This window comes from Vulpes vulpes, chromosome 13 (assembly GCF_048418805.1).
Source record: "Vulpes vulpes isolate BD-2025 chromosome 13, VulVul3, whole genome shotgun sequence".
Lineage (NCBI taxonomy): Eukaryota > Metazoa > Chordata > Mammalia > Carnivora > Canidae > Vulpes > Vulpes vulpes.
Window position 1 is genome coordinate 8,416,945 of NC_132792.1, and position 23,547 is coordinate 8,440,491.

The following is a 23,547-nucleotide window of genomic DNA, read 5'->3' on the forward strand; positions in this document are numbered from 1 at the left end:
TTTTTTTTTTTTTCCATTTTTGGATGCCTCGTTCTCTTCCTTTCTGCTCCAGAAGACAGAAATTGATACAAAGTGAGCCCTTCAAAGCTGGCGGAGCCCTCAGGCCCCTCCCACTCCTGGGTGCCTTTGTATGCCAGTTTCCAGAATGTTCCTGGACTATCCAGGCCTATGTCAGCAGGGCATTATTAAATTCCTGGAGACTACACAGTCTCTTTTTTCATACACTGGAGATCTGCCCCAGCCCCACTCCCAACCTGCAGTGAATGGGCCTTTCAGACACAAAGCCATGATTATACTGCCAAAAGAAATTATAGCCATTTTCCCCCAGAGGTTCTAAAGAAACACACTGTTGGTGCAGATGGGGGGCAGTTGTCAGACTGAGTTTTGGGAAACAAGTTGACTATATAAACTATCTGTATCTATATCTACTTATATAGCTCTCTCTATTATCTATCTATCTATCTATCTATCTATCTATCTATCTATCTATCATCTCTGTCATTCTGTTCATCCATCCATACAATAAGAAATGTAAGTATGAAATAAAGGGGTTTTGACAATTTCCAGTAACTGATTCTTCCCATTCACAAAGAAATCATGCCACAAAGTCTTCTGAGATTGACTCCTTCATCCACTCCGTGAATATTTATTGAGCTTCTGCTGTTTCCCATGCACTGTACTGAGCCTATTTTTACCCTTTCTTTGCAATAATTCTGCAAGATAGGTAATGTTATCTTCATTAAGCAATTTCAGTGAATGCTACAGCTAAAAAGTAACTAAATTTTGAGCTTACATTTGTCTAATTCCAAGCCTGTGCTCATTCCACTCTTCTGTGTTATCTGTCCTAAGATTCTCCATCTGTATAAAATAATTGCAATTCGAGGAAGAAGTTGATTAAGTTTTTTATATGTATATTTTTATTGGAGTTCGATTTGCCAACATACAGTATAACACCCAGTGCTCATCCCATCTAGTGCCCCCCCCAGTGCTCATCACCCAGTCACCCTATCCTCCGCCCACCTCCCCTTCTACTACCCCTTGCTCATTTCCCAGAGTTAGGAATCTTTCATGGTTAAATTCTTAAGAGAAAAAGCAGTAAATGCTATGTGCAGCCAGAGAGGAAGAGATTAGCTCCATCTGGAGGGATTGCTCAAGAGGTTTCATTCATCCAGAAAGTGGCATCTGGGGGCACCTGGGTGGCTCAATCAGTTCAGTATCTGACTCTTGCTTCCAGCTCAGGTCATAATCTTGCAGTTGTGGGATCGAGCCCTGCATTGGGCTCTGCACTCAGTGTGGAGTCTGCTTGAGATCCTTTCTCCCTCTCCCTCTGCCCCTCCTTTCTCTCTCTCTCTCTCATAAATAAATAAATAAATAAATAAATAAATAAATAAATAAATAAAATCTTTAGGGAAAAGAAAGAAAGAAAGAAAGAAGAAAGAAAGAAAAGAAAGAAAAGAAAAGAGAAAAAGAAAGAAAGAAGAAAGAAAGAAAGAAAGAAGAAAGAAAGAGAAGAAAGAAAAGAAAAGAGAAAAAGAAAGAAGAAAGAAAGAAAGAAAGAAAGAAAGAAAGAAAGAAAGAAAGAAAGAAAGAAAGAAAGAAAGAAAGAAAGAAAGAAAGAAAGAAGGAAGGAAGGAAGGAAGGAAGGAAGGAAGGAAGGAAGGAAGGAAGAAAGAAAGAAAGAAAGAAAGAAAGAAAGAAAGAAAGAAAGAAAGAAAGAAAGAGGCACCGGAACAAGGTAGCCTCTACGAATGCATTCTAAGTAGAGGCACAGCTTATGCAAAGGCATGAGGCAGGAAAGGACAGATGTTTTTCCAGGGGCTGGAATTCTGATGCTACAGGAAAGTGATGAGGAGTGAGGGAGCAGAGGCTGGCAAGGGGACAGGGCGCTGTCCCAGGGCCATAGAAGGAATGTGGACCTCTCCTGAGACAAGTGGGAGTGACATGGTCAGATTTGTGGTGCAGAAAGGCTTCTCTGGCTGCAAAGTGGAGACTAAAGAGGGGAGGATATGAGAGTGTTGTACTAACCACAGCCAGAGATGATGGGGGCTGGAACTAGGAGTTGGCTGGGGAAGACTTGACTCAATAGGGAGACTTGAGTGATATTCAGGTATCAAGAAATGTGACGATGGTGGCGTGATCCCCCAAGACATAACCAAACATCACACCCAAGTTTGGACAGCTGAGCAGCAAAGAGCCATTTCCAGAGATGGAGAAGCATGGGAGAGGTTGGGAAGGGGAGAGAGGCATGGAAATCAAGCTTCAGAAATGTCAAGGATGCTCTGAGTAGTAAAGTGTGCTGGTTATGAGCTCCAGACTCAGGTCCTGCCAGAGCCACTACCTGCTATATAACTGATCAAACTACAGGATCATTCAGGCTCTCTGTATCCTCTTCTATAAAATAGATGTTTTATGAGAATTAAATGAAACAATGTATGTAAAGAACTTAGGAAAGTAGCTGATACATAGCAGGTGTGCAATACATGTTAAAGAAAAAAAGCCATAGCATACTTACAAAAATGGATAAATGCTCTGGAGGGTTTATTGTTCTAATGGACTCAGGATAAAATTCAAAATACATTTCTTGTCTACATTTTTTACTAAATCTTTTCCTAACATTATGAGCCTTCTCTCCACTTTAATACATATATAACTGATAAATGAATGGATAAATAAGATGTGGTCTATCTATATACACAATGGAATATTACTCAGCCATGGAAAAGAATGAAATCTTGCCATTTGCCACAAAGTGGATGGAGCTAGAGGGTATAAGGTTGAGTGAAATAAGTCAGTAAGAGAAAGGCAAATACCATATAATTTCATTCATATATGGAATTTAAGAAACAAAACAAAGCGGGGAAAAGAGACAAAGCAAAAAGCATACTGTACTCCTAAATATAGAGAACAAACTGCTGGTCACCAGAGGGGAGGGGGCTGGGGGCACAGGTGAAACAGGTGATAGGGATAAAGAGTGTGCACACATGTTGATGAGCACTGGGTGATGTATAAAAGTGATGAATCACTATATCATACACCTGAAAATAATATTAGTTTGTTATATTATATATGTATGTACATTAACTACACTGGAATTAAATTTTTAAAAAGCAAATATAAAAATAAATCTAAAGCTGCTAAATTATAACTTTCAAATCATAAAACATGACTCATAAAAATATGAAACAAACACATGTCAGAGATATTATTCGACCATTAATTAATGAATTGATTAAAATTGGCTCAATGGAGAGTGTGAGGAATAGGGATTTTTATAGTCCCAGGAATTTGGAAGGGAATTTACTAATTGATATCGTATTGCAATAAGTTATTTTTTTCTCACTAGACAAACAAAACAAAACAAAACAGTTGCACCTTGCCCAGGCATGATTCATTTACATTGCTTATGGACAAGAATTATTTGTGTTGCTCTCAGACGACAGTCATTTATGCTACTATCAGCTAATGTCTTCAGAGTTGTAAAATCACCTACTCAATAGATCAATCAAAGGCACATACCCTTATGTAACCAGATAATCCCCCAACGAGTCTGCTAGACAATCCCCAGAACTTACTTCCAGGTTTTAGATCATCTTTCTTGATAGTAACTAGCAATTCTTTTTTGGAAGATTATTATCAATATCCTAATATAGTCTTCAAATCACTGAAGGGTGAGCTCTGTAAGAGGAAGCCTCTTTTCCTCTTCTTAAAAAAGATTATTTACTTGAGAGAGAGAGAGTGAGCGAACATGCACATGGGGAAAAGGGGAAGGGCAGAGGGAGAGAGAGAGAGAGAATCCCTAGAAGGCTCCACGCTGAGCAGGGAGCCCGATGTGGGGCTTGATCCCAGGACCCTGAGATCATGACTTGAGTGGAAATCAAGAGTCTGACATTTGACCGAATGAGCCACCCAGGTGCTCTGCTCAATACATTTTTAATAGATCGGTAATCATAGCTATTATTTATTGTTTATTCCATAGCAGGAACTTTGCAGTTTGCTTTGCATAAATTGTCTCCTTTAATCCTCCTCGTGGTCATCAGGCGACACACACCCATACACGTTACCCAGTCTCACACATGTACATACATATGCCCACATACCCATGCAAAATGCACATACCCATGTGTGCACACGCTCACACATATGCCTGCACACACACACACACACACACACACACACCATACCCCACACCCTCTGTACCATCCAATTATGTTCCATTTCCCTATCAGTAAACCATCCCCTTGCATGAGGTTGGGTCCTCACATACCCTACCTCTTCCTCTGGAGATGCCTCCACCTTATCCACTTCTGTTTAATGTTTTTGGATTCTTTTTTAATATTTGCTCTCAGTGAAACCATCTCTGATTTCCTCTGGGAACTGGACCCCACCTTTCTCCACCTGCCTCTTGTTTTCTCACAGCAGCTTTCCTGGGCACTGACGAAACAACGCTTGTCTACCTCTCTGTCCCAGAGCCACCTGAGATCAGGGGCGAGACTCTATTCACCAAGTATCGTACCTGTCAGAGGGAAGGTGCTTGCTCGACCCTTGGTGATTTCGGTGGCCTGGGATTGCCTCTTCTAGGGTGTCCTCAGGTGCTCCTCGAGGAAGGGGCCATCACAGCTGCTCCCCTCACCCTGGCCATCCAGAAGCTCAACCCTTGCCTGATGGAGCTGTGCCGCTTTTTCCAGCAATGCCTCTGCATGAGCAGGAAGAGAGACCCGAGGACGGAGGCCGTGAGGTAACCTGAGCCAGTTGTCCCTTCCCACAGCCAGTATTGAGGGGCTGTATACGTTGTGTGGCTGCTCTGTAGGCCACAGGCGGCCAGGAACAGACAGGCAACAGATTAGACTCTCTGGTGAGTCTCCTATTAGATCATCACCTCCTTGAGAGCCAGGAATGGAACCTCATTCATTTCTGGGTCCCCGGAACACAGTGCAAGGCCTGACACAGCAAACGCATCTAGTCGAGCAGAGGTGAGCCGAGTTGGTGTAAACTGAGCCTGGCTGAGTCACCCTGGTAGACTTGGCCTCTACCTGGTGAGATTTGCCAGAAGAAAACAACCAGAGGACATGTCCATTGAAATCCCAGCTCCTTCTAAATCCCTAGCAGTTATTTGCTGGCCTAATAAGAAGATCGTAAAAAGACACTTAGAAGGCAGACTGTGCTTCATATTAGATGTTCTAGGCATGAAGGTTTTCTCACCCTCGAGTGCAGACATTTTATCCTTTCTTCTGGGGTTTAGTCTTGGCTATAAACCCAGAACCAAACAAACATGGATGAACACGTCTTCTCCAGTGGTCCGGGGCCAATCCCAAAGATCTTTAACATTCCTTCCAAAGTCCGCTCATGATCCTTCAGCTTTTTGAGATTTTATTTTTAAGCAATCTCTACACCCAATGTGGGCTTGAACTCATAACCCCGAGATTAAAAGTTGTGTGCTCTACCAACTGAGTCAACCAGGCAGGCGCCCCTATTCTTTGGCTTTTCAAACCTCCATCATCCACTAGCTCTGAGCCCCCAGTCTGGGTTTGAAGCTTCTTTCCATTAAATCCTTGTCCTGGATCCTTCCATCAGCAATGCTTCTTCCTCCACCCAGAGAGAGGCCTGGCCAAGGTCCACAGACCCAAGGGTGTTAGCAAGCATTGAGGAGGCATTTCCCCACCATGCATGCTGTCCCTTCGTCCTAAGGAAGAGAACACTTTTGCAACCATGCTTTCTCACAGGATCCCACCATCAGAGCCTACTTCCAACAGCTCTTCAAATCAACAACACGAGTTGAGTCTCTCCTATTTACGCGTGACGCACCATGCCGAGCCCCGGGAATTGAGAGGTGAATCAGAAACAGGCCCAGAAACCGAGGATTTCATGTTCCTAAATACAAATTAAAATACGACAGGGTGAGGGACAGAACCAAGCCATACCCAGAGGCAGAACCTATTCTTCATATCCCCTTGGGGGAAAAAAATCACATTTAAAAAATCTGTATTGCAAGTGCTGGGTGGAAGGATACATGAGGAAGGAGGAAGTTTCCAGAAAGAGCTTTAAGTGAAAATTTAGGGAGATGAAGCGTCTATGAATCTGAGCTTATCCCTGTGTTTTAACCTAATAGTGAATTGTTCTATAATTTCATACTAAACATTGAGTCCCGGCTAGGACTAATAGAGTGGGAGGCTGGCTGGACTCTGTGTCTGTTGAATAGGACAGCCTCCGTGATCAAAAAAATCATGCTTGACTGGGGAAGTTGGCCACGTAAAGAGAAATTACAAAACAGTGTGACAAGCACTGTGGCAGATCCCAAGTATGTACCAGGGCCACTGATAGGGCTTGATGGAGGAATAGAAGCTTCCAGGACAGGCAGTGGGAGAGGCCACTCCAGGCTAAAGGAGCAGCAAGTGCAAAGACGGACAAGCGAGGTGCAGCCTGCAGCATCGCAGGTCCACCGGGACAGGCAGGGTGGCTGCAGCCAAGGTGATGGGCCAGTGGCCCTGGCACAGGTCCCTTGTCAGGGGAGCTTTGCTGTCTTCAAGCACCTGGCGAGCTCTTGGCAAGCAAGTCTGGACTTTTTCCCATCGGGCTCCAGCTGCTCCTCCCGGCTGTGCATTTCCTCCTTCATTCAGAACAGATTGAACCCATTCCCCAGGGTAGGAGGATATCCTCTCTGTTTTGGAAGCTTTCTAAGCATTTTGTTTGCGGTTGCTAGAAGACAATCTTGTCAAGTTGGCCCACTTCAGGCTAGCCGAGGGGAGATTAGGGATTAGGCCGCAGAACTGCACCCTCAAAGCTAGTAGGTAGCTTACTGTGCTGTACGATTGGGGGGCGGGTGATGGGGGTTGAAACCAAGCAGACCCGGTTTTAAATTTAGGCTCTGCTGTGTACACGCTATGTGGGCTGGTCATGTAATCTCTCTGAGCCTCAGTTTGTTCTTCTGCAAAATGAGTATAGCCCTGTTGGAACGGCAGCGCGCTCGGGCATGAAGCGGATTACGTGGGTAAAAATCCTGCACTGCCTCTTGAGAACAGTGAGTCTTCAGGCAAATCAGACCATCTCTGTGCCCTAGTTTTCTTAATGTCTCAGTGTCCTATAAATTGAGAGTGATAGAGCCTGGGGAATCCTTACAGCCGGCTTTACTTGAGCAGCTAGTGGCTCCCCAGAGAATGCTACAATCACAGAGCGGTGGAGACGGGAGAGAAATGGGAAGATGTTTGGCCCAACCTCATCACGTATCCGGTGAATTCCCAGAGTCCCACAGTGAGCCACCCACTCAGAAAGCTCTTCTTCCTAAAATTGTGCTCGGTGCTCTTTCATTGAAGCCCTCCGAAGCCATCCCTGCAGTCCCAGCCGAGAGCCGGGTATTATTTTGCAAGTACTGGCGGCCTTGTAAACTGTAACAGCCCTGCGCTCTTCTCACCCCACCTCACGCAAACAAACAAATAAATGAACATCACCATTTGCTGAGCACCATACAAGCCCGGCCCTGTTTGGAAACTTGGTCCACGTTAGCTCACTTAATCTTCGTGATGACCTGGGAGGGTAGGTTCTAGCATTGCCCTTTCATGTGTAGATGAAAAATCTAAGGCCCAGAGAAGTGAATGCTCAGCCTGAAGTCACACATCCCTAGTCAAGAATGATGCCAGAACTAAAAATATAGCTTTCTCACTCCAAGGTCTAAGCTTTTCCCTGCTCAGCCTCATCCCCTGCCTCTCTTCCCACACCTTGTAGAGATGGAGAGGGGGTTCTTACTGTGAAGAGTTGGCCACTCTGACTTTTTAATTTATCTTATTTTTTATCTTTTAAAGATTTTATTTATTCATTCATAAGAGAGACAGAGAGAGAGAGGCAGAGACATAGGCAGAGGGAGAAGCAGGCTCCACGCAGGGATCCCGATGTGGGACTTGATCCCGGGACTCCAGGATCACGCCCTGAGCCGATGGCAGATGCTCAACCACTGAGCCACCCAAGCATCTCATACTCTGACTTTTTAAATGATGATAATCTTCCCTTAGCCACAAGGGATGGTGACTGCTTTCCACTCTAATTGGAATCTTTAGGTACTGTCTTGAATACTACTCCTGGTTTCTGAAGAATGCCACCTACATCTGTCAGAGGGTGAAACAGATGCCTCACTCCCAGAGTAAGTAAACACCTGACCGTGTTGTAACTTAATCATAAACGCCTTCTATGAAAGTGTTCTAGAACTCAGTGGTCGTTCCTGCCTTCGTTGGGGGCCAATCACAGTAGGTGCAGCTCATGCAGTCCTCATTAATTCTAGACCAAAAAAAAAAAAAAAGTGGAGGGTATTTCTGATTACTCTTCACCTAACAGTTTGATGTTTGCAATTAGGCATAGAAGAAAAAAGAAAAGAAAAATAGCAGGAGTCAGCCCTACCAAGCAGTGTTGCTTTCTGTGTGAGCTCCAGCAAATTTCTGAATCCTCCCTGACTCCCATGTAAGGTAAACATATAAATGAACAAAGAAAAATCAAACAAAAGACAGATCCCATAGAAACGCTCAAATTCCTGACCAAAGCTAAATGAGCACAAATAATCCAAGAAAAAGCTTGTTCTTGTTTTGTTTTTTAAGATTTTACTTTTAAGTAATCTCTATGCCCAACATGGGGCTCACACTCACAACCCTGAGATCAAGAGTCATGTGCTCTATGGACTGAGCCAGCTAAGCTCCTCCAAATAATCTAAGATAAAAAAAGGTGGCCTGAGGTGCTAGGAGTAGGGTATACAGTACCCCTCTCCTTATCCTGATGGCATCAAAGCCCCCATTTACTCCCAGAGAGGCCAGGTGTGACCTTTGTTTTTTCTCCCATTCCTGCAGACAAAGCGGCCGATCTGGCCTAACTGGTCCCCAAGCTAATGGTCTGGCCATCTACCTGGACTTCCCAGTCAAAGGACTCTGACTTTCTAAAACTTGTGGAACTACATGGAACTTAAATTACCTTCACTCTGCAGCATAAAAGTCAAGCATTTGGGGGTGGAGGGCTCAGTAGTCAAAGAAATTCCTTTGCCTGGTATGGGCAGAGGGAGCAGGAAATCTTGCAAGCAACCTCTACTTAAACAGCTCTTCCTCGGTCCCTGCCACACTGCAGTCTCGACTCAAACAATATATTACATCTGCTGCACAACATATTAACAAGGTTAGATTAGCTTTTTGCAAACCAAGGAGACTGGGAAGCCATCACTGGGCGGAGAGTGGAGAACTGAATGCTACCTCCCTCTCCACATGGCTTCTAACCAGCACGGGGTCTTGTCCACACCCTTCCCCTTCTCTGACACAGACTCCTGAGTCCCAGGCCACTGCTCGGCCACACCCCTGCCCTCCAGAGGAGCCTGGCCCATGGCTGGTGCTACCTGAATTTATGTCCCTGTAGCGTTCCTTACTTTCTCACTCCCTTGAATTCCTTCTTCTTTTTTTCTTTCCAGCCTTAAAACAAAAATGCCTCCAGAATATCTGCCAGTCGGTGTGAGGCCTTGAAAAAGCGATGGGACCTATTGATAAATTGGACGACATCTCTTCACCCTGGCCCCTGGCCCGAGTTGGCTGACTTTGCAAAATTTGCCAGGCTCCAGCTAGGTCATCAATTAACTGAAAGAGGTTCTTTTTGGAAGTAGCATTTCTCTCTCTCCTGTGACTCCTGGGAAGGTGGAAGGCCAAAGTGTTAGAAGCTGCACGGAAACCTAAATCCATGCTCAAGAAACCCCCATGATGTTCGCAGCAATCCTGAGACTGGAGAGATGGTGTGAGGGGTGTCACTCTAGCAAGAAGAAACTAGTCCAGGCACCGAGACCCTGACCCAAAGCGACTTAAACCTGGGATTGTAGGAAGAGAACGAGATAGATAAGGAAAAGTGAGCCTATGCTGTGAAGAGATTCACCTAGGATTTCTCTATACCATTAACTCACCCTCAGTTATGTACAACTCATCAGACTTGATCACTATAGGACCCATATCACCGCCCAAGCACCCCTAAGTAGAAGGTGAGGAGATCTTCCCTTGGAAGAAGTATAGAGAGTTGTGGGGTTTTTGTTGTTAAGTTCTTGTCTTGATTCCTCATCTGTGGATCCTGTGGTATTCGGGGGCCTCCAAGAGCATTCTCAGGGTCAGCGATTCACTAATAGGCCTCATGGAACTCGGAACAGCTCCTATAATCACATTCCCTACAGCAAAAGGATAGAGATTAAAGTCAATAAAGATAAAAGGGGCAGAGGGCAGGGCCCAGGAGCGCCCAGGCACCAGCTTCCAGTTGTGGTCTCCAGTGAAGCAGCATGGGTAGCACTGGTTTGTTCCAGTAATGACATATGACAACCCATAAGGAATATTGTCAACCAGAAAGGCTCATCCGAGCCATGGATTTCTTTTTTTTTTCTTTTTTCTTTTTTTTTTTTAGATTTTTTTCATTTATTCATGAGAGAGAGAGAGAGAGAGAGGGGCAGAGACACAGGCAGAGGGAGAAGCAGGCTCCATGCAGGGAGCCCGATGTGGGACTCGATCCCAGGACTCCAGAACCTCGTCCTGGGCCAAAGGCAGGTGCTAAACTGCTGAGCCACCCAGGGATCCCCTGAACCATGAATTTCAATTGGGATCGGCCTGTAGGCATGAGGCGCCTACATGGCTGACCTCAATTACTCAATCTCCAGCTCTTGAGAGGTCAAGGCAACATGGTATAACCCAAAGCACCCACTATAAATCTCATTGTTAGGGGCACCTGGGTGGCTCAGTAGGTTAAGCATCTACCTTCAGCTCAGGTCATGATCCTGAAGTCCTGGGTTCGAGCCCAATGTGGGGTTGGGCTCCCTGCTCAGAGGAGAGTCTGCTTCTCCCTTTGTTCCTCACCCTGCTCATGCCTGCTCTCTCTCTCAAATAAATTAATAAAATTTTCAAAAATAAAAAATCACATTGTTAGCTTAGACTGTCCAGCATGGCCCAAAGCCCAGGTGGATGGACACTTTTATCGGGCAGGAGATTCCAAGGGTTCAGGGGTTAGCTCCCGGGAGCTGTTTAAGGGCTAAGACTTTTCTTCGGCAGATGCAGGGTTCACATGCCCTGGCCCTGCTGAGTCAACCCTTTCCTGCACACCCACGGGTGCAGGTGTGTCCTTTATTAATTCAGGCCCCTCTTAACTTTTTCCAAGTCTGCAGTAGTCCCAACACCCCTGTGAATGCCAAGTCTCCGTGCAGACCATTGCCAAGCAGGCTTGCTCTTTCCAATGGCCCTGTGCCGACCCCACAGTTCCTCGTTCCTGTGCCTGGATCTCCTGCTCCACTTTCTCATGTTCGTGATGAGATGTCTGCTCTGACATCAGAGCCCCACCTTTGTGGTCTGTGCCTACCTCCTGGTAAGAAAATTCACTTTCCATTTGCAGTCTAAGTAGAACCTATTTTTCCCCCATTGGAAGACACTTGAGTGCCCTTGCTCTGACTCCCTGTGAATCACAAGGCTCTTGGAAAGGTAAGAACTTGAAATTGGAGAGAGAAGCAGCCAGGCACTTCCCTCTCTGATCACACACAGATTTCTTTTTACTCTCCAGGACTCTTGAGAGAGCCTCAAAGTTATGCAAATGTCAAGCTGGGGAATCCCTGTTGTCATGACTCTTGAGGCCTGCAGAGGACCCTCTAGTTTGCAAAGCTGAGGAGGACACAGGAAATCTGCTGGTGCAAAGGGACCGGTGTCTGGATAGGAATGGAGAAAACAGCACCATTCATCAGGTGTGGGTTAATCTGAGGGGACCTTCTCTAATGGATAACGTTGGTAGTAATGAAGGCTCTTTGGCAGAGAAGGATCCCACAAGTTCCCCAAAGAGAAATCTACCATCAGGGAAGGTGGGACAATGACTCAGCCCGAACGCCCTGGCTCCTCACTTGGGGGGGAAAGCCCAAGTGGGCCCACCCACCCCACGCCACGACGATGACGGCCGAGCGGGGCTAACTTTTGAAAACCCATATATGGAGGACCTGGAGGTGTGTGTAGGGATCTGACATCGCAGCAAAGACAGAGGCTTGGAGGACCACACGGGACCGATTTTCTCCAGTCACAACAGCAGCTGTGGCAGGAGGAAAACAGGATCCAAGAGCAAACTGGAGTCCACGGTCTGCTGGAGGTTAAGGGGAGAGGTTTGACCCTTTCTGAGCTGAGCAAGTCCCGATTTGGAGGATGCTTAGGGCAATGAGGAGGCCTGAGGGGGTGCTCCCTCCCCCCACTAGAGTTCTTGGTACTGTGTGCCCATGTGGCCACCAGAGGTTCACTGACGAGGTAAGTGAGCTGATGGAGTCGGCTACAGGTGCAACATCACTAAACGGGATTCTTCACAAGGCAAAGACGCAGGTGCATTCCTGTCTGTTTCATTCATGCCCGAAATACAAACCAAACTGGCAGGAGAGAGGGCAGGGGGGAGGAGGGCAGGGGAGGGAGGGAAGGCAGGAGTTTTGGCGCCGAGCCACACAGCCTGTGGACCTCGCAGTTTAGAGACGAAGCGTCTTCTGCGCCGGTGGGTAAAGATGGGGGCAGCGTGGCTTCGTTCATCATCAGCGCTCACGAGACCCCGAACAATAACTAATGATCTATAAACGAAAGCTTCAATGCACAAAGGCAACTCATTATTTGCAGAAGCCTCTGGTGGACTCTGTAAAGACTCAGCTCCCGCAGAGTTAATCGTCGGATGGGCCCCTGTGCTCCAGCAGGTGGTGGCAGGTGAACCACTCGGAGGGCTCGCGCCGCTGGGCCGACCTGTCAGCCAAGCTCGATCCCATCACCGTGAGCTTGGACAAAAGCCCCCACGCCGACCCGTGTGTCCTGTCTGTGAAGTGGACTCCTTGCTGTGCGGGCTGTCACGACTGTGGGATTACCAGGGCGGCTGCTGGGAGAGAGGGACCCAATCCCGTAAAAACACATGTGGCGCCTAATTAGCGCTCAGTAGATGCTTGCTCTCTCCCTCTTAAGCTCTGAAAGGAAACCTGAAATTCTGGAGGCATCTAGGATCACAAGCCTCACCATGCACCGCCCTTGGCTCGCCTTGTTCACACAGTCCCAGTGGGGTCATCCCCACGAAAAGTATGGGGGAGCCAAGCCCGAGGTCAGGGTCCCACTGCTAATGAGTGGCAGGGCTGGCACCCGATCCTCGCATGTCTGATTATAAAGCTCCGTCTCACCCCACCCCACAGCTGGGGCTGGAAACCCCATAAGAAAAGAGGCATCAAATTCCCAGGCCTGAGGCCAGGAACATATAAGAATCACCCCAGAGATCCTCTTGCTGAAGAATGAACTAAACCAGACAAAGCCAGCCCTTCTCCCCGTGGGAGAGCCCACGTGACTTTCATCGGTTCTGGGAGCTGATGACCTCGAGACACAATCCCTGGGCCTCTAGGCCTTTGAGGGGAGGTGGGAGGTGGGGAACAGGGGAGCCATTGTTCTCTGATTAGACCCTGGGTCTCCTGGAAGGCTCAAGATGGGCCTCTTAATATAGAGCCTCACCTGCTCCAAGTCGTAGCATTATGATGTCCTCCTCCCCCTCAGAGGCCTCCCACCTGCCAACCTGCACAAAAGCCCATCCTCTTCAGGTGAAGAGGGGGAGGGGGATCACGTGACTAAGGGTCTTCCCTTGGGGGTATAAAGGGCTCGGTCACCATCTTGTTCAAAGCGGAGCATCATTCATCCACCTGCTTCCAAGTGGCACCTTCACGGTAGGCACCCCCTCTCTCCCGATGGGTAGGGAGCCGAAGAGGGCAGGAGGGAGGGAAGGGGGAGGGAGGGAGGTGTGGATGGAAGGATGGAGGAGGGGAGCTGGATGGCAGAAGAGAGGGAGGGAGGGGGGAGCTCTCAGGGCCGTGCCTGAGACTCGGATACTAGTGCAGGACGGAGCTAGAAACCACAGGCGCCCTGAGCCCTTGTATGGACGAGGAGATGCGATGCCGCAGGGACAGCACCTGCCGAATGGACCTGGAGAAAAATCCGCTGCATCACATCAGTGAGGGCCCTGCAAACCTGCGCGGGCCCATGTGTCTCCCCAGCGCACCTGCTGTGGGAACACAAGTCATCATCAGTTACGGGCCAGCCTTCCCGAGCACTTAGTGCGAGCCAGACATGGGGCCCCAGTGAACCCTCATGATGTCATGATGAAGAACCACCATCTGGGCATTTTACTGCCCAGGAAAACGAGTTCCGAGCAGCTCCGGTGCCTGGCTCAGGCCGCTCAGTACGCAGGAGGCCGAGCCCAGCCGGGCCTGCCCGCTAGGAAGCCCTTGCTCTTAGACGCTTCCCATGCTGCCTCGGAACCAGTCATCAGGGGGCAGCTTGACGAGCCAGCACCCCAAATAGTGCACGTGGACCGAGGCAAGCCCGGGGGAGCCCTCACTTCCTCAAGGGCTGTCAGGTGTCTGCCGCCCAGGAGGCCTCCTTGGGTGAATTAGGAAGAGGCGGGCCTTCCTCCGGGGGGACACAGCCCCACACCCAAGGGCCCCTGGCTTGGCCAACAGACGGCCGCTGGATGTCAGCAGTGGCCCTGTGCCCTCCCACCTGGAGACCCTAGTTAGTGTGCGTGCCCTGGATCCTGGATGCGGGTCTCCCTCGCCGTGGCGCGGGGCTGAGCGTGTGCTGCCTCCTCTGGCTGGCACCCGGATTTCCCTCTCTTGGTTCTCAGCATCACACCGCACCCCAGCCAGCGGCTGGCTACCCTGAGGGGCCTGCCAAGCAAGTGTTACCAAAAAATCATGATACTTGTACAGCGAATGATTGCCGGGCTGCTTGTTTTTGTTTTTTTTTTTTTTTTTTAAGATTTTATTTATTTATTCATGAGAGACACAGGCAGAGGGAGAAGCAGGCTCCCCGTGGGAGCCCAATGAGGGACTCGATCCCTGACCCAGGATCATGCCCTGAGCTGAAGGCAGAGGCTCAATCGCTGAGCCACCAGGCGTCCCTTGTTCGGGGTTGCTGATCAGGATGGCAGTTTTGGGCGGGTGCCACACACGTGGCACAGAAGCCCATCGGACGGGCCGGCTCAGTTTGCAAACTCCGTCCCGTTCTCCGTGGTGTCCCTGCAGAGGTGGCCACAGCCTTGCGGGACCTCTCTGAGCCTCAGTTCCCCGCACTGGAAATGAGATGTGCTGGTAAAAGTCCTGACGAGCCAGTCTACGGCGCATGCTCGGTGGTGCACCTGACACAAAGAATGACCCCGTAAATGAAAGGCAGTGTTTAAAGGAGCAAGGTCCAAGAGCGTATGACTTACTTCGCTTTTAGTTGTGGTGAAATACACATACCGTAAAATTTACCGTTTGGCCGACTTGTAAGCATGCGGTTCCCTAGCATCGAGTACGGTGCAACCACCACCAGCGTCCATCTCCAGAACCTTCTCGTCTTCCCAGCTGAAGCCCTGTTCCACTCAACAATGACCCTCATCCTCCCTCCCCATAACCTACTTAAAAAAAAAAAAATCAGAGCCAAGATTTGATCGGTATTAAGGTCACTCTTGCTCATTTGCCTTCTAATAAATACATGCTTGAAAATCCAATCAACATATTTGCAATTCCAATACGCGACACCCTCGGCCTGTCTTCTCCGTGCGTCAGGACAACCCAGGGGAGGGCCTCTCTGAAATGAGTTTGCAGGAACAAAAGAGGAGCATCCTCTGCACAAAACTGACCACCCTCCTTCATTTCACCAGACAGGGGCTTCCACCCGAATGGGGTACGGGGGCCTCTATTGTTTTTTTTAATTATTTATTTTACTTTTTTTTGGGGGGGGGGCTCTATTGTAACAGCTGCTGTCTATGGAGCCCTTACTGTGTGCCAGACACAGTGGCTGCAACGACAAATGTTTCCGAGCCACCTCTGTCCATCAGACACTGTTGTCAGCACCCTGGGTAGGTGAGCTCATTCGGTCCTTACAATAGCCTCGGAAGCAGTACTGTTATCAGAATGAGCTCTGGACCTGGGAAGTGGCACGTTTTGACCATAACTTGCCGGTCTCTTAGGTTCAGTGATCTCATCTGCAAAATGAGTTTGCACAGGATGGTTCCAGCACCTTCTCCGAGCTCGGGCATCCCAGCATTCCCTCATTGTGTGCTGGGGGACAATAGCAAATAGGACTTGGTGCCAGGTGGTGACATGGGCTGAAGTCTTGTGGGCATGACTTCAGTGAGTAGGACCCCCTGGAATGCCATCAACCGCTCCCCCGGGGAGTTTCCAGGGCAGCCACTCTCCATCTGGAGACGTCCCAGAGCTCGCCCTGCATTTTCAGTCTGGTTCCACGGCCTTGATCGAGTCACTCGGGTCTAAATCTCTGCAGAACAATCAGAGAGCCCTCCTAACCTCTAATGTTAACTTGCTGTCGGAATTGATGCGACTGCAAAAGGTGAAAGCAGAGCATTATGCCCATCAGAGAATAACCAGAGGGCACCTGGGTGGCTCAGTCAGTTCGGTGCCTGTCTTGGGCTCAGGTCTTGATCCTGGGGTCCTGGGTTCGAGCCCTCCATCATCTCTCTGCTCAGCGGGGAGCCTGCATCTCCCTCTCCCTCTGCCTGCCACTCCCCCTCTTTGTGCCCTCTCTCTCTCTCTCTCTCTCTCTGTCTCTCTCTCTCTCAAATGAATGGATAAAATTTAAAAAAAAAAGATAATAACCAGAGTGTAAGAAAATGATTGAGCTGAGCGAGAACCTCCAAGAACTCACATTCTGTCCTCTGCGTTCATTCAACATTTATTTTACAGCCACCAGAGGCTGTGCTAGGCCCTGGGGAAGGTTCAGAGTAGTGATCCTACGACCTACAAATGTCTTCTCCTCCGGGACACCTTCCCTGCCCACAAGGTAGAGTGGCCCACTGTGACCCCGGGTACATTTGCAGGGCCACCAGAACATGGGGCAGGCTCTGCCTCTGGAAGAACAAACTGCAGAGTCCTCCTTCCCCCAGGTTGATGCAGCCCTGCAGAGGGCAACCTTGGGGGTTGAGCACTGGTTGCATTTCAGCCCTTGCATGCCCCTCAGTGCAACAACTTTGCACAGTGCGCAACATGTACAACCCTGTCCAGCAGCCGTGTATGTCAACTGAGGTGGCCCGATCAGACTGCATATCATTCATACTTGGCTCTAAAAAACCTGCTTCATAGCAGAATATGCACAAGTCCCTGCTTCACAGCAGAATATGCACAAGTCAGCCAAGCCTCTGACATTCTTTATGGAGTTATATTCCCCGGGGAGCTAAAATTATTCTGAAATCTCTCAGGTCTTTAATGCTTTTCCTTCCCTATTAAATACATGGTTGACCTCCTTGAGTGCATTAAGCACCTCCCCAAGTTAAATATTTGCTGAGCTGCTCCGATCACAGGGCAGTGACAGCTGAGAGGTGGTAGGTCCTTGGACCTTGCCCCCTTGCCTTCCAATCCCCCGCCCCCCCCCCACCACCACCACCACCATGGCAGTCCCCGGAAGCACTGTCTCTTGAACACCGGGGACTGAAACCAAGTATTCAAAGTGCTTTGAAGCCACTGGAAAGGAATGTGGAGCCCCTGCGGGAAAGCACTGTTTGCTAGCAGGCAGCGCCACCATGCGGTCGCCAAATGTGCACCTGTGTCAGGTGATGGTAGGAAGGCTGGAGTCAGACCGCTGCAGGTGTAGTGGGCACCCTGCTAGAGTCCAACGGGTGGGTTATCTACAGTTCACCCTACAAAAGTCAAGCCATAGTACTTGTTAGGCCGTCTCCCTTCCCCACTAGTCTGTGAACAGCTCACAGATAAGGAGCGTTTCCCCCTCACTTTGCATCCCTGGATCCTTGCAAACGTGCCTGACACACAATCAACGAGCACGGGAAAATGAGTAGCACAACAGGACCAGACCTGTGTCTGCAAGGAGAGCCCGGTTAGGTTTCCACCTTACAGATGGATGAACTGAATCTCATAGAGAGAACATGATCTCCTGATTACTTAAATGCTGGTTGGTAGCAAAGCGGGGACAGAAACCCTTCGGGGACTCTCTCCTGCTAACCGCACGGCACCGTGGGACAAAGCTCCTGGTGGTTCTTATTTCCTGGGATCTCTGAAAGAATCCTCATCGTATTCTGCTGACTTGTCTCCCAGGAGGCTGTTCCAGTTGATGCCTCAGCCCCCAGCCTTTGGCCTCCCGCTATGATCGTGCTTCTCCTCCTGAGTATGCTGACGGCCTCGCGTGGCGGTGAGTGACGGTATTTTACGCTTTCCGGTTTGGTATATCATCACTATGAACACTGGGGACTGTTGGCAAACGTCATCTGATTTGCTTATTACTACTTTTATCCCCTTGCCTAGGAGTGATGGGAATCACACAGTAATGATAAGCTTCGGGCTAGTTCAGCTGATGTTTTGAGCTCCCCCCCACCCAGGGCATGAAGGGTGGATGGGATGGGCCAGGAGGTGGAGATCCAAGGACAGCTAAAGGCAGGTGGCCAGTCGGCAATCACCCCTCCACCTGAGAGCGCATGTCCTCTTCCCTTTGCTCATGGATCACCGACCCAGGTCTGGCTGGTTTCCTCCGAGCGAGCGTGTCAGCCTTCTTGACATGCAGCAGCTCCCTTTCCCCTGCGTAGGTGTGTCTGGTGTAGAGGCAAACACCTCCACCCCACGCTGTAGGGGCCCGCACCTGTAGGAGCCTGGAGACATCTGAGCAGGCTCCTTGGCAGCCGGGGTAGTTGTCTCAAGTTTGCGCAGAGTCGGGCCTTCGTATCTGAGACTTCTGGCTCCTTCCTCTTTCCTTTCCTGGTGCCACTCTCCAACACCCCAGCTCGCGTCTTCCCTTCCTACCACTGCCCAGACTCCGTAGCGACTGACACCACTCATTTATCCAGACATTTTCCCCTTTTCTCCTTCTGTTCACATCAACTTGGGACCAACACGCTGAGCGCCCCTCTCTGTGCTGAACACGGGAGTGGGGTGAGCCACAGTGAATCCGCCAGGATTACTGAAATTTATCGTGACCATGACCTGAGTTAGTGGATTTACGGAGGTTTACATGGTCCCCGGAAGCTTGTGAGCAGAAATCACTGCACGTCACAGAAGACTCCAGACCTTCCCCGCAGGACAGAGTGGACACCCACTTCCAGGAGTTGTTGGGCTTCTATTGATTATTTAGTTCCTTCGTGGATGATTTTTTCCTCATTAAAACCATTTTGTCGTGACTTGGGTTCTCAGGGATAGCGCAGGTGGGACACCTTTACCTCGACTGTCTTGATCAGATGCCAACTATGGTCTCGACTTGCCTGCTCTTGGACGATAAGGCTGTGAAATAGCCTGCAGCTTTTCAATTTCTTCCCTACTCTTTAAAATGAGATCTTACCCGCCAAAACCTGTTCTTCTAATTTTTCAAACTTACTCTCTTCTCTGTCCTTCTTCTTTTCCAATACATTGAATTTGCTTTTGACCAAAATGACCCCTTCAGCACCGCCCCCCAAACACCTTCTGTGTAGGTGTTTAAATGTTTTTAAATGTCTTTAAATGTTTTATTTATGTATAAAACTTCTCTATAAAATTGTTATTCTGAACTGTCACAAGCATTTGTGCATCTGTCCTGGGAGGTTTTATTCTCAGAGACAAACACCTATAGAGTCCAAAAATTATCACCATAGAAAACTTAAGTGCAAACATGCATGTGTGTGTGGATTTATTTATTTATTTATTTATTTATTTATTTATTTATTTCTGTGTGTGTGGAGTTAAATGTACCTCACCTGCAGACTCAACATCACAGGGGTGAGGGTATGACCACCACAGAGCTAGCACTGCCCACCCAACAAATTCACCAGCTCTTGATCCAGGCACTATAGGGGGAAAGGTCTGTTTCTGAGGCCTCTCTGCTTGCCTGCCTGGTCTCAAAGAGGTGAGAGTGGTGTCTTAGTCTGGGTCCTCTGAGAAATAGATGCTGGGACTGGAGATGTCATTAGTGGACACACACCTGGGGGAAAAAATGAGACAGCAACCAGGAAGGGGGAGAGACCAGATGTGTGCCAGTGAAGGCAGGGCGTCCTTGATCACTGCTGGGTCTGAGGAGCACTTGGCGAGGCCACCAGGGGGGAGTCCATCAGAAGAGCCCCGTGTCCCCCAGGAAGTGGCCCACTGCAGTATACCTGCTGAGTCACTGGCTGGGAGCCAGTGCAAGCCCTGCCTTGGGCTTCAGAGCACCCCTACTTCTGTGCCCCCAGTGCTCTCTGACTCAGATTTCAAGGCAAGGCTTTGGGTGTGTGGACAATGTGGAGAGTCTCTGTGCCCTACCTGGCTCCTCTCTCTCCCGGTTGTTTCTTTGTCCTCATGCCAGGAGTAGGAGCGGCCTCTATCTTTGCCTCCTCAGCACACCCAGGGCAGGTGCTCTTCTCGTCACTGAAGCTGGCTCTTGCAGGAGCTGGGCGGTGCGACGGTGGTCAGGTCTGTGTTAGGAGAGGGAGACACCCTTGGACCTTCGGTCTACACCACATGTTCCCTTTATCGGAGAGCTCTACACTGGCCCACATCACGCAGGGAAACTTGTTCTCACTCTCCATGGATCTCTGCATGTCCAACTTCCAGAACCTCTGGGAAAGGGGGCTGGGCCAAGGGGGGGTTTGGTGCCTTCCTGGTTGATCTTCTGGGTAGAGTACTTGGTACTGGGAAATACCACTCATAGCCGCCGGTAGACCTCATCTTTCCACTATCTCAAGACGACGTCTCCCAGTTTCACTGAAATGTTACGAGGCTAGGGTTCTGTGCTTCTACTGGGCCATCACTCATTGGCCACACACTGGCCGTTTGATGGCAAAGTTCAACCACTCTATGCTCTTTGTTCATCAGAGACACCTACCGCACCCTACGCAGTGGGTCAGCGTGCTTACCCTCAACACATTTCTAGTTTAGTGGGGGAAAGGGTCACATAAATAGATCATTGCCACACGAGGTTATAAGTGCAGTGAGAGAAGGATGTCCCAGCATGACAGGAGCCCCGGCAGGTGCCCCTAACCCCACCCACACTGGGGTCCCGGTAGGGCTTCTCGAACTCTGCATGGAATCCCAAAACGTGAGGGTCAGTAATGCAAAAAGGGGGCAGGCTCCCCAGGCTCAGGGTATGGCACAAGCAAAGCCAGGATGGCTAGAAGTAGTTTGGTGTCTGGGAAATGATAATCATCCCAGAAGCATTAGGTTAGGTCCGAAGAGGGAGATGGTTTGGGAGAGCTTGGCAGGGACAGAGGGACGGAAGCCTTAGGTGCCGGGGCAGAAGAAGCTAGAGCTTCCTCCGGGGGTCTCGGCTTCCTTATCCATAAAATGGCAATGGCAAGGATGTGCCCCGCGGTACTGGGCCCAGCCCTGGATTTCAGGGGATGCCTGCAAGAGCAAGCCCGGAACGGTAGGAATGCTAGTTCCCCTCCCTTAGAGCAGCGCTCCTCCCGGGCCAGGGCTCCCCGTCCCCACGGACCCTCCACCTCTGGACTCTGTGAACGAGCCAACTCAGACCTCTGGGATAAACAATGTAAAAACCAGGGCGGCTTCTTTAGCTGCTAATGAGATGTGTGGGTGTCGACACCCTGATGTGAGTAGGAGTGAGGGACGTGGGGACGCACACTTGTCCACTGCTTCTCCACCTGCCAGGGGGCCGAGGCGATACCAGGCAAGAGCCGATGGAGGACCAGGTAATATCTCCCTGCTGGTGCCCAAGTGGGCAGCAGACATTCTTAGCTGTGGGCTGGTCTGCTAATGAGATGGCTCTGGAGGCGATGACACCAAATATGGAAAGTGGCAGAGCCATTACGGGGGCTCTGTGATGGGGCTCGCCTGGAGCCGAAGGAGGGTCTGGGTCTCCCCACATTCGGGACATCTGCAGGGCATTTCCCCATGCAGCCCATGGCTCTCGGGCAGGAGGGAACGTGCTTCAGTGGGTCCATCACCCTGTGTAGAATAGTGAGCGATCAGAGGGCCAAAGGGGCTGCGCCTGCCCACAGCCCCGGAGCATGTCGGGTGGGAGGGAGGCCTGCGGGGAAGGGCCGAGGCTGTGCATAGGAGGGCGCCCCTCCCCCCCACCGTCCGACCCATCCCTGGAGGGCCTGACAGCGGAGGCCTGGGGCTGCCTAGACCCAGGGCGAGCCTGCGGGGCTCGTAGGGTGGGAGGCTCCCCTCCCACAGACAAGCACCTGCTAAAGTCATCAGTGTCCCTGAGATAAGTGCATGGCGAGCAGGAGGAGGCTGGTGAGGAGGTGAGGTCCAAGCGATGCAACCACGTGCTGGTGTGGAGGGGGAAGGGGGCAGGGAGAGGCACAAGTTGGTGATAATAGTAGTAATAATAACGATGCATGGCTGCCGTAACATTGGCGTGTCCACGGCACACCTGCCAGGGCCATTTATTCTACTATTCACACGCTTCTTTACCTGTAATATCAGATCTTTTATTTATTTTTTTTTTTTTAGGATTTTATTTATTTATCTGAGAGAGAGAGAGAGTGCATGAACGAAAAGAGAGACAGGGTGGGGTGGAGGGAGTATGAGCAGAGGGAGAGAGAGCAAGAAGGAGAAGCAGACGTCCCACTGAGCAGGGAGCCCGACAAAGGCCTCGATCCCAAGATCCTGGGACCAAGACCCAAGGATGAGGCAGATGCTTAACTGACCAGGGGCCCCCATCTGTCAGAATTGCAGGTTCAAGTTCATCTAATATCACACCATCCTCGGCCCGACCCCTCCTGATTCCCTGCAGATGCCCTACTTCGTAATGAGCATTCAGGGCCCCTGGGGACGGAGCCCAGCCAGTGACCAAGGCTGGGGCAGGACCAGGTCCCACTGGCTCCTTGCCGGAATATCTCTTGCAGTTCAAACCTTGCATCCTCTCCCCGTGTCTCCACTGAGGATAGATGCAGGGTCGGGGGCTGCATCTCAGCACGCATGGATCCCCACGAGCCACTGGCTATTTTGCTTGCTGATGGTGTGGGAAAGCCCTGTCCTTGACTCCAGGCTCCCGGGGACCTGGGGGCCTTTCCTTGCCCGCACTTATTTCCACCAATCTTTCATCGCAAGGCACTCCAAACAAACATGCAATCTAAAATTAAATTAAAGTCCCCAAACCTCTCTATCCTCCACCAGAAGGCTACTCTTTAAAACACTGGCGCCACCCCATTGTCATCAGAGACCCGGCACATGGCAGGTCCTAGAAAAATACACGTGGAATTGAATTTACCTGCGTCCCCTCACCTCCTGGCTGCTGCTCCTGCTAACCCTGCTCTCCTCCTCGATTGTAGGGGCCCACCCTCTGGACACCCCACACCTTCCACAGGATCTGCCTCCAGGACTCTCAAAAAATATCAGTAAGGATCCTTCGAACTTCCCTTGGGTGACCTAGCCGGGTAGAGAGTTGTCTAGGATATTGGCAGGGGGGATGACCCCTTCGAAATATATTGCTCACTGCTGTGGCTCTTGTAGGCAGAGTGATTCAAATAAGACTCGAAAGCCCTCCCCCTCCGCAGTCTCCCCTGTGTCTAACTCCCCCCCCCCCCCCCCCCCCCCCCGCCAAGTGACAAAGTATTATGACTTCCATCAAAACACAAAGGGCAGCTGAAAGAGAGATAGAAGTAAATGGGCTGATT

At 49.8% G+C, this 23,547-nt stretch overlaps 2 protein-coding genes across 2 annotated transcripts in view; both read left to right on the plus strand.

The window, feature by feature from the left end:
* The window catches only part of HHLA1 (HHLA1 neighbor of OC90), a 34,682-nt gene extending 25,211 nt beyond the window's left edge, over positions 1-9,471 (plus strand). The window contains exons 14-16 of the mRNA XM_025993502.2: positions 4,579-4,735; positions 8,046-8,128; positions 9,428-9,471. Of these exons, the coding sequence (XP_025849287.2) occupies positions 4,579-4,735; positions 8,046-8,128; positions 9,428-9,471 (284 nt within the window). The remainder of the gene's footprint in view (positions 1-4,578; positions 4,736-8,045; positions 8,129-9,427) is intronic.
* An 8,080-nt stretch (positions 9,472-17,551) lies between these two features.
* OC90 (otoconin 90) overlaps positions 17,552-23,547 on the plus strand; it is a 29,238-nt gene continuing 23,242 nt past the window's right edge. The window contains exons 1-2 of the mRNA XM_072733629.1: positions 17,552-18,155; positions 23,203-23,268. Of these exons, the coding sequence (XP_072589730.1) occupies positions 18,110-18,155; positions 23,203-23,268 (112 nt within the window). The 5' untranslated portion in view covers positions 17,552-18,109. The remainder of the gene's footprint in view (positions 18,156-23,202; positions 23,269-23,547) is intronic.